This window comes from Syngnathoides biaculeatus, chromosome 22 (assembly GCF_019802595.1).
Source record: "Syngnathoides biaculeatus isolate LvHL_M chromosome 22, ASM1980259v1, whole genome shotgun sequence".
Classification (NCBI taxonomy): Eukaryota; Metazoa; Chordata; class Actinopteri; order Syngnathiformes; family Syngnathidae; genus Syngnathoides; species Syngnathoides biaculeatus.
Genome location: NC_084661.1, coordinates 14,186,317 through 14,197,565, shown reverse-complemented (window position 1 = coordinate 14,197,565; position 11,249 = coordinate 14,186,317). Strand labels below are relative to the sequence as shown.

General features: G+C 40.0%; 1 protein-coding gene across 3 annotated transcripts; it reads left to right on the top strand.

Moving 5' to 3' along the window:
- Positions 1 to 408: 408 nt before the first annotated feature.
- On the top strand, positions 409 to 11,200 carry LOC133495615 (serine/threonine-protein kinase tousled-like 2). 3 transcript variants are annotated; one of them, XM_061810479.1, is made up of 21 exons: positions 409 to 965; positions 2,017 to 2,112; positions 2,418 to 2,483; positions 3,225 to 3,294; positions 3,927 to 3,964; positions 4,097 to 4,192; positions 4,861 to 4,968; positions 5,371 to 5,463; positions 5,729 to 5,839; positions 6,368 to 6,504; positions 6,586 to 6,738; positions 7,425 to 7,491; positions 7,594 to 7,691; positions 7,760 to 7,841; positions 7,952 to 8,043; positions 8,258 to 8,347; positions 8,549 to 8,718; positions 8,802 to 8,940; positions 9,016 to 9,127; positions 9,555 to 9,662; positions 10,278 to 11,200. In XM_061810479.1, exons 2-21 carry the CDS (start codon positions 2,023 to 2,025, stop codon positions 10,473 to 10,475), a joined length of 2,118 nt encoding a protein of 705 aa, XP_061666463.1. In that variant the 5' UTR covers positions 409 to 965; positions 2,017 to 2,022; the 3' UTR covers positions 10,476 to 11,200. The 3 variants fall into 3 exon arrangements, with proteins under 3 accessions (XP_061666463.1, XP_061666465.1, XP_061666464.1); XM_061810480.1 differs by having other exon boundaries at positions 957 to 1,089; XM_061810481.1 differs by lacking the exon at positions 4,097 to 4,192 and having other exon boundaries at positions 410 to 965.
- The last annotated feature ends 49 nt before the right edge of the window (positions 11,201 to 11,249 follow it).

Sequence of the window (11,249 nt, the reverse complement as noted above, 5' to 3'; positions counted from 1 at the left end):
AGTCAATAAATTACTGCTTCTCAATGGATCATCCAGGCATGCATCTTTTGTTGTTATTGTTATTTATTTATTTATTTTTCAAGAAAAAGGTAAACATCCCTTACTGGTCCACGAGCATCCCATGCTGGTCTACTAAAATCAGATGCTGGTCCGGCCAACCTGCTTGACCAGCATTGCAATGTTGGTCCAGAAGTAACACCAACATTAATCAGGTAACACCAGCAAAAAATCCATGCTGGATTTTTCAGCAGGGTTGGTGGAAACAGTTTAAGACCAGTACATATAAGTAATGTAAACTTTCATTCATCAAACATTCCTTTTTAGGGTGCGATTTTGTAAAAAAAAAAAAAAAAAAAGTCAGTATACGTCCAAGGTCGAGTCTTTATTTGCTTAAGCTTACTTTATCAGTGAAGTGAGCGGTGGCGAACCGGAGAGAGGAACATCGAGCTCTGGGGAAGACCGGCGTCGACTCACTGCGTTGTTTGCAGTCTTTTGTCAACCGCTAGGGAATGACCTTAACTTCACTTCTTGTAAAATTGAAAAGAAGCTTTTGATCGCGACAGGGATGAATTTAAAGAGCGGTGCGGTAATGTGACAAGGGGTGCTGAGGAGAAGGAGGAGGAGAGGGCTAGGGGGGGGACAAACCAGGACCATTAAGAGGTGCTCCGGCCAGGTCTCATCCGTGCTTCGGCACCGAGACGTGGAGGAAACCCCGAGGATCACGGCCTCTTGCTCGGATGACACCGACGGCCATCGGCCACACTGCGGCTCTCAGCTAACGTCCGCCAAGCTAACTAATGTCTTCCAAAGACTGGAAATAAAAGTAGGAAATGGCCTGCTGGATTTATTCATTGCAGCGAGTGTGCGGGACTTGTTAGTGGTTGTGTTCGCCGCCGGATGGACACCGCGGAGCCGCTGTGCTTCGGGCCGTGATTGACAGTTTAAAGAGCTAAAGGCTCCCCCAGGTGAGACCAACCGGACGGCTAATGCTAACATAGACTAGTTACGGTTTAACTCGATAAAATACTGTCTTGACACCAAACGATGTCTCATCCAAATGGACTCTAGAAACACTTTCTAAACTTTCTGGTAAGTGCTCTTCAAAACTCGCACACTTTTCCTCCCACGAGTTTGCTTGTATCGAAGATGTTAATTAGCATGCTAAATGTCGTAACTGTACTAGTGTACTGTACAGCTAGTGGCTAGCGTTTGCATCTGAATTTGTCATCGATGTCACAGTGTTGTTTCTGTTATTATGAATTTAGTCGGTAAAATTTAATTTAAAGCTCGAGATTTTTGTCCCACAACTGACCATAAGGGTGTATGTTTGTGACCAGATGGATAATGATTAATAGTTAAGTCTCGTTATCGCCCCATTAAAAGTCAACCATTACTACGAAAATTTTATTTTTACATTAATAAATTTTGAGGTTTTTACGAGATTACAGTCATATTATAAAAATGACTTCGGGGAAGGTGTAGTACTGCGGATTTAAAATATTCAGTATAAATATTAACACGTAAAACCACCAAAAGAAAAGTGCCTAATTTACCCCAACTACAATTTAAATGGTTTAGTATTTGTTTCCTAGCATTTTAACAGAGAGGGTCGTAGACATTTTTTTTTTAACGTAAGAGGAGTATAAAATAATATTGAAAGTGACATGTAATGATATTGATGCACCACATTTGCACATGTTTGGAAATATCTTTTGGAATGCGGAATCCATTCATTTTGGACACGTTTTATCCTTTAGCCTCATCCAGTGGTTCTATTGCACAATTAAATTTAAGAGGGTTTAAAGACATTAAATTCATGAAATGTAGATGTGTTAATAATATAGTCACCTTTTAACCAATGAACTCATTATAGGAATTGGTCCTGCTAACAGTCTGTAAAACTTTCCCTTTGTGATAATTGCACAGACAAGTTCAGCATGTGGCTGACTTAATTGTGCCATAATTGACGTGGGTGTTTATATTTTGTTACATGTTTGTTTTGGATTTGTTTCTCAGGGCGTGATGGAAGGACTTCACAGCCAGGCTCTAAGCTTAGACCCTCGCAGGCAGGAATTGCTCGAAGCTCGGTTCACTGGAGTTGGCGTGGCCAAGGTCAGAGAAGTACAAATTCAACAGACATTTTCAAGCTAAATATGCCTTAAAACACCCCTGTTAAGTATATTGTACACATAAAAAAAAAAATTTCAACACCCCCCAGCCGATCCAAGCACTCACTCCACGACTTGTTTTTCATATCGTGGTTACCTTGTTTTTTAGCTATACGACAGGGGTGCACTGAAGCCACATATAGAGAAGCATAACTCCAGCAAAGAGAATAGCACACATCTGCTATGTTCTAAGTATAAATAGCAGATGACTAATAGATGTAATGTCTTGTCTTGTGTTCTGCTTTCCAGATCAACAGTGAATCATCCAGCCAGTCTCTTTGTAGTGTGGGGTCCCTCAGCGACAAGGAAGTCGAGGTTGATTTTTTTATTTTTATTTTTTTTTTCCTTTTGCTGTACAATCACAGACTCTTTTAAATGGATACATTGTTGCGAATTCATCAGTTGTACATGATTTATGGTTGCTGTGTTATTTAGGGATACCTGCACAGTCCAGTGTGAGTCAAAACAAGAGACCTATATAAAAAGGGTTTGTTAGTCATCAGGATTACATAACCCATCGGTTTACAGATTAAGGATGCATCCACCAAATATTTTTCAGACTGATTAATTAACAGATTATCCCATGCATTAATCAAGTAATCTCATTAAAAAAAAGTTTCTATATTAATCAGAAGTCCTGCCGTTTAAGATTTTTTTTTAATTATTAAACACCACAAAATCTATGTTTTTCAGATTAAGATAATTTTTTTGTATTACAAATTTATATTTATATATATATTTGATTAACACTTTATTTACATCACCAGATTTTGCTGTGGTAACATGGGAAGTGAGTTAAAACCGTAAATCGGGTTGACACTGAACATAGCACCACACCGCAGTGTTGGCCCGTCCCTTTGAAAATAATATCTTCTGAAGCCATTTCGACCTTCCATCCATTTTTGCATGCAATATTGAGGCCAACTGTGTGTGTGTTTGCTGTTGTCCCTTGTTCAGAGCATGAAACAAAATCACGCCTGATGGTACCTGTGAAACAAGTCTGCTCCATCAGACCCTGAACAAAGATGACAATGTGTTGACAATGCTTGTTTTCAGACACTGGAGAAGAAGGGCGAGCACCGAAGCAGGAAGAGAAAAGGAGACGCGTGTGACACCAACCATCCGGGTTAATATAATTTTTCAGCAACCCAATCAAATGCAAACACATACTGGACAATATATGGCCTACGCCTCATTCTGTTCTTTAAGTCAGCATATTTGTTGTATTGATTTAGCGGTTTCTTTTTACATTTTTCTCTCAACATCCATTTATTATTCTTTCTGCTCGCGATATAATTGAATTGATTGTAGTAAATAAAGAATATTACAAATAAGAATTGGGTGGATCATGAAAAAATTGTAATGATACAAAATAGATGACGATGACTTATTTTGTTAGAATAAAATAGTTTATGTAAAATACAGAGTGAACAAAACAATTTTTCCTTTTCATCTCAATTAAATAATTGTCTGATTTCTAGTAATTTAATTATACATTAATTTAATTTGAGCATGCATTATGTTATTAAAATTAAAAGATATTGATAAAATAAACCATTTTAAATAAGTGGCTAATTAACTCAAGTCAATTTTATTTTAAAAAAGTATGTAATTACATAAATTGTAAATAAATGGAATTACTTATTTTCTTATAATTTTACCTAAAATGCAGCAAATTCCTAAAATCAAAAATTGAAATTCACAACATTCCCAAACATGCCCTGTCTCCTCTCATCTGACTCTTTATTTCCTATGCAGGAAAGTTACGCGGACACAGAACGAGTGATTATTTTGAGGTGAGCACAAATACGAGTCTCTGTCCTGCCTACAAGCCCTTCACTCGCATTCCTCCGTTTTAACACTTTCTATCTTCTTCCACGTTCCCATTCCTTTGCACACTTGAAAACTCACACCCGCTCTGCGGTCAGTTTGCCGGCAACAGCGGTTCCGGCGCCAGTCCGGCTCGCGGCATCCCCGTGCTGGTGCGCTGTTCCTCCTCCCAGCACTCGCTGTCTAATCCATCGGTGAGACTTGGTTTAGCCCCTCAAGACGCGCTAACTTTTAATTTTCAAATCCTTACAGCCGTTCCAAATATGACTTAAGATTTTCACACCAAACATTTATGTTCTTGAAGCAGTGGTTGTGGCGTAACATTTTTTATACTTTATATTTCCTTAAGGCATGGGCAGTTAATGTTTTTTTTTCTCTTTAATTTCAATTGATTTCCTGCTGTTTAATATTTTTTAATGGCTTGTTATTGTTTTGTTTTGTTTTTTACTCGGCTGCGAACAGAGAGGGAAAAGCAAAGTCCATTTTACCAACTTTTTTTTCATAGTTACCACACGGCTTTTTTTATTTTTTCATTTTTAATCCTGTGAATATTTATTTTCAGTACATTTTCTTTACAGTGCCAGCCTGCGTACTAAATCCTATAATCTTCAGAAAAATGATGACTTAATCAGTAATTTATCATTTATCTCTGAAACTATTTTGAGTTACCATCTCTACGTTATACTCATCGCTTAGATCTAATATATATTTGGTATGTTTATATTATTGCTTGTGCGTTCATCTTCTCCATGGTGTTTGTATAAGATGACATAATATTTTGAAGGGAATATTTGAAATCCAATACTTTTTTCCTTTTCATCAGCTGTCTTTTATAAATACTTCTTTTGTATGTGTTCTCTAGTTCCAGCAGAGCAGTCCTTCGTCGGCCGGCTCGGCCCACACCGACTCTTCGTCGTGCAGCTCCGTCAAGATGGCACCCGCGCACTTGTGCTCCCACAAAGCCACCCAGGTACCAAGACGCCATCTCAACCCCAAAATATGCCACATAGTTGCTCAAGTGTGTCCAAGTCTTTTATCTAGATTTTTTTAAAGCCAATATTATGAGGCATCTGGAACCTCTCCACAGTGCTTCAAATTTTCCATTTGTTACGCCACACAGCCTTACATTCCCAAAATGGAAAAATGATTTTTTTTTTCACCCCCTCCACTGAATTCTACACCCAACACTCTATAATAACAATGTAAAAATTTAATTTGAGTTGAGGAGAAATACTGATGACATAATTTCTCACTCGCTGTTGCGGCCCTGTTGAAATAAACGGCCGGACGGCACGAGGTCATGTCTAGAATGTAGGACACTGCGATGTCCGAACAGAAGGTGACAAACTTGATTTTGCTGCCCTGGTCAAAGTCCGAGCTAACGCTGCTGAAGCTGACCGCACTGGAGAAGAGCAAGAACTCCGACCTGGAGAAAAAAGAGGGGAGGATCGATGACCTGCTGAGGGTAAGCAAGAATGACACAATCTATTCTCTCTCGTTGTTTGACTTCTGACTTCAAAACAAGGGAGATAAAGTAAAATTAATTCATTTTCAATTAAAAAAAAAAGTTACCTTTGTGTCTTTTGTAGCGTGTTACTTTATGAAGGTCAATCCATTTGTTTACAGCAGTTTGCAGGGCAGACCTTTCATGTCGGGACAGTTGTAAACCGAGGAGCCTCAGTGTTGATCAGATATTAAAAACGGCGAATTGATAGCTGTCGTTGTTGCAGGCTAACTGCGACCTCCGACGCCAGGTGGAAGAGCAGCAGAAGATGATGGAGCGCTACAAGGAGCGCCTCAACAAGTGCGTCACCATGAGCAAGAAGCTCCTCATTGAAAAGGTTTGTGGTGTTTGTGGAAGAGCCATTTCTCGGTTGCTTGGAGTGAGCTTCAGATATGGCACTGCTCGAGTGACGTGAAGAAAATAAAATAGTGCCAGGTTCTAACCTTGCATTGTCACTTTCGGTCGTTCATTGAAAAGAGACACGGTCAGACACAGAAATACAAAATGAGAGCACTCACAAGGACCTGCTGTAGGCCACAACTCCAACTCAGAAGCTCACATGCAGACTAATCGGCAAACCCAACTCTTGCTTCTGATGGCACCCCTCAAATGCACTCATCCAACATATGAATACGATAGTCCATACATTAATTACATTTTACAAGTTTCCTCTTTAAATTCTCTTTTATTGTGTTTAATTAGCACCCAAACATCCTTTTTCTTTACAAGTCATCCTCATTAAAGTGGTTTTATGTATTTTACACAGCACACTGCTTTTTTTTTTCTTTCCTGTGTCCACTTCCAGTGACAATTTGATCGCTCTTGATGCAAACTTTCATTTTCTCTCCCTCTCATCAAACGGCAGTCAAAGCATGAGAAGAGGACGTGCAGGGACAAGAGCATGCAGGATCGTCTGCGTCTGGGCCACTTCACCACAGTCCGCCACGGCGCCTCCTTCACCGAGCAGTGGGCCGACGGAATCGCCTTCCAGAACCTCGTCAAGTCAGCGCACGGCCCGGCCGACGTTAAGTTTTATGCATCTGGCGTAGCTTGGTAGGCAGTTGTTGTGTGCGTAACTTTTAGGCAACAAGAGCGCATCAACTCGCAGCGCGAGGACATCGAGAGGCAGAGGAAGCTGCTGGGGAAAAGGAAGCCGCCCCCCGTGGCCCAGATGCAGCCGCCCAGCACTGAGCACCACAAACGAAAGAGCAGGAGCAATGGTCAGGAGAATGAAGCGTAAGTTTTGTTTTTAACGGCAAGAGTTACATTGTGCTTTCATTTTAATATAAAGCCGATGATAGCATTATATATTTGAATACAGTAGTAACTCTTTTTTTTGACAGGGTTAGGTTCTGGACCACACCCGCAATTGCGGAAATCTGTAGTGTGCATGCACTAGCGTAATTTTCGTTTTAAATTTATTCCCGTTTTGAGACAATCCACGACGATTAACAAAAAAATATACATCTTACGTCAACACTGCGACCACTCGTCACCAAAATATATGTGAACTTATCTAATGATTCCCCTTTTCTCATCTGAAAATATCACAACAAAATCCATAATATTTTTGATTTTATGGTTGTCAAACGTTCTCTCTATATGCGCTTTCCCTGTTATCATTTATATATATATATATAAAATTCTAATGTTTTACATTTTATGTATTGTTCATTTATATAATGATAATTCTGAATTTATAACCTGTTTCAGTTTATTTTATATTTGGATTATATATTCTAATTATTTTAGCTTTACAATATAAATGTTGTTATATACTATTTTTCACAATATAAAATGTGTGTATTGTGTAGATTTTACATATAAATAAATATTTGTACAAAAAAAAATCTCATTATTAGTATCACTCATACATACTTTTTTATGTTGTGTTTTTCCCCTTTTATCTGAATTCTTCTCAGGCTGTCACTTGCAGAGTATCATGAGCAAGAGGAGATATTCAAACTCCGGATTGGTCATCTTAAAAAGGTAGTTTAGCTCCTTATATAAAAAAAAAAAAAAACCACGAAAACTGTAGAAGTCAATATAGGCATTAAAAACAGCAAAACTATGTATTTTTGCGCCCTGCAGGAAGAGGCGGAGATCCAGACGGAACTGGAGCGGTTGGAGCGGGTCCGGAATCTGCACATCCGGGAGCTGAAGAGAATCCACAATGAAGACAATTCGCAGTACGTGTTATCCTTCTGACTTGCTGGGCATAACATTGGGTACATTTTCTAACACTTTCTCCCCGTAGATTCAAAGACCACCCAACGCTGAACGACAGATATCTACTCTTATATTTACTTGGAAGAGGTGGCTTCAGTGAAGTTTACAAGGTTCCGTCACCATTTTGTAATGATTACAGTAGAGGAGAGGAGATGTCTTTTTTTTTTGTTGTTGTTGGTAATATGATTCTCTTTTCTTTTTTTTTTTTTTCCCGACCCAGGCTTTTGATTTAACGGAGCAAAGGTATGTGGCTGTTAAAATCCACCAGCTCAACAAGAACTGGCGAGAGGAGAAGAAGCAGAACTACCACAAGTGAGTGCCAAGCCACCATTTTGGAGATACCGCATTGGTTATTTACTCACCGGCATTCACTGTTTTTGCCGACAATACTTTACCCTAGAATGTCCAAGTGTTTATCAAAAACAAAGCAACTTTTTATTCCTAATAAGCACCATAAATTTGCGGACACTGATGTGACTTCTAATTACTACTTTCCTATTAATAAATAGGATCGTTGTTTTTTCAGGCACGCCTGTCGAGAGTACAGAATCCACAAAGAACTGGATCACCCTCGGATAGTCAAACTCTACGACTACTTCTCGCTTGACACTGACTCGTAAGTATTTTCACAAATTTTCTTAGTAAATTTTCATTGTTTTTAATTGATTGGATGTTAATTTCTAACATGCGGTACAACAGTACGAAAAAAACCTCCACATTAATTGATGGGAGTTATAAAAATATTTGCTCGCTGCAGGCCTACAAATTTGTATATATTGCTTGAAGTGCCTAGTGTTTGTTGGTGTGATTTGAGCAGGTTCTGCACTGTTCTGGAGTACTGCGAGGGAAACGACCTGGACTTCTACTTGAAGCAAAACAAGCTGATGACGGAGAAGGAGGGCCGCTCCGTTGTCATGCAGATCGTCAATGCGCTCAAGTACCTCAATCAGATCCGGCCGCCCATCATCCACTATGACCTCAAACCAGGTATTAAATATTGATGTTTTTTTTTTTTTTTTGCTCCTGCCAAGCATGTTTTTTTTTTTTTTTTTTTTTTTAAACCATTTTAGGAAACATCCTGTTGGTGAACGGCTCTGCTTGTGGTGAGATTAAGATCACCGACTTCGGCCTGTCGAAGATCATGGACGATGACAGCTACAGTTCAGCGGATGGCATGGAGCTGACCTCGCAGGGGGCGGGGACCTACTGGTACTGGGCCTTCCACACACTGCAATCATAGTTCGACACGTGAATAGTTAAATGCGAATGCCGTGTAATCTCCAGGTACCTTCCTCCGGAGTGCTTTGTGGTTGGCAAGGAGCCTCCCAAGATATCCAACAAAGTCGATGTTTGGTCACTTGGGGTCATCTTCTATCAGAGCTTATATGGACGCAAGGTATTAAGAAGACAACGTGGAATTAAAAAAAAGCCAAGGTCATTTTCTCAGGAAAAAAAAAGTCTTGATTTTCAGAACCTTCTTGTATTATTAGGGCTTTGTTTCTCAAGTAATTTGGGATGGATGTTTAGATTTTTTTTCATCCTTTAAAAATTAGTTCTTCTCGGCAAAATGTGGTAAGATCCCAAAAAACTACATTTTTTGTTTTTTCTCAAAATGTCAAATTTATTCTATTATTACTTCAGGTTTCTTCTCAATCAGGAGGTCTTTATATTCTAGGGGATGCGGTTTCATTCATTTCACACTTTTCCCTTGAAAAAAAAAAAAAAAAAAAAGAAAACAATAAATGCTAGACTACTGCAATGTATCTTCAGATTGCCTCTTGTAACATTTTGCATGCTTCCTCCCCCCCCACCCAATCTTCCAGCCATTTGGTCATAACCAATCCCAGCAGGACATCCTCCAAGAGAACACCATACTCAAAGCTACCGAGGTGCAATTCCCCCCAAAACCTGTCGTCACCCCAGAAGCAAAGGTACAAACACCTACGTCGCCGAAATCACGTGACTGGCCATATTGCCGGTCAAGCAAAGCATTGTTCAACGCTAAGTCCGTTGAGACGAAACGAAAATACGTCTCCCAGAGTTTTGTCTAATACCGTTAAACATTTACAAGGTGATAATAAAAAAAAAAAATGTTTTGTTTTGTTTTTAAATGCATTGTTGTCAAATGAGCCAACATTATAATTACTTCTTGGTGATTTGAGATTGAGAAGAATAATTCCTGCCGGATATGAAGAGATCGCTACACAGGTGTGTGTATTTAGTTGGGTACCATCCATCATGTTTAATTGCCGAAATCCATCGATCTCTTCAAGGTCTTTTCAGCTGGTATTCCATAGAATGATCTCTTTGAATATCGGCCTCGTCTGTTGTAACAACCAACAGCACAACAAGTCTCGGGCATTGTAAATATTCTGTTCCCCCACACTGTCGAGCAGCTCTTTTTGACCGTCAATATGGCGCCGTGAAAACGGTGACGTCACATGCACGAGCTCTAAAGTCTTTTTCAAATTTTGAGCCATACAGGAGCACCTTGCCCCATTCCCTCTCCAAGCTGTCTGTAGTCTTTCTATTTGATTCCCTCACAGACTTTTATCCGTCGCTGCCTGGCTTATCACAAGGAGGACCGCGTGGACGTGCTCCAGTTGTCACGGGAACCTTACCTAATGCCCGCCATCCGAAAGACTCTCGGCGGCGGCGCGGCCGGCGGAAACGCCGGCGTACCTTCCGCCGCCCCCCCTATCCCTTCCACCTCCAGCTGCTACGGCAACAGCGCCTCCAACTGAAGTGAGACGCCGGACGTACGGCGTCGTCGTCCAAAATGAAGGCTCGCTGCCGTATGCATGCTCTAATGCTACGACTCATCTTAGGAGCTTTATAAAGATCAGTGATTCCCAACCTTTTTTTTGGAGCCAAGGCACATATTTTACAGTAGGTAAATCCACACGGCTTACCACCTAGCAAAAAGGAAACTCGTTTAATTGTTGTGCCCGTCACTATACGTCGCCGGCATAGATAGACGAACCAACATTATTTTTTGTGAACAAATATATTTTCTGATGGGTTTAAGTGAACTTGGACAATTTCGAGTTGCACAGCGTTTGGGGAATCACTGCTATAAAACACCCACAAATTTGCACATGCTACATGCATCTGTTCTGTGGAAGGTTTATGTGAATTAAGACGGCTTGAAATCTAATTTTCTCCAGGCATTGCTAGTATTAACCCTTCCACTCCCTCCATAGACTATTATTGGAAGGGCTCCCACTGCAGTGACTGAAGACCAAAGTATAGAACGGGGGATGACAGATTATTTTAAATATTAAACTGGAAGAAAGCTGCCACCTGCTTATTTGAGTATGGAATATCCTACTAAGCCATCCCTGCTCTACATAATTATTTTAAGGGGGGCCGGGGGCACTACGAGTGAAAGAGTGTTGTGAAGAGAGAAAGTATTCTCAAGAAGTCATTATAGTATGTAACCAATAAAAGAAATATTTGGTTACCCCTATTTTGTATGTTTTGATACAGGAAGCTCGCACATAGTTGATGGATGAAAT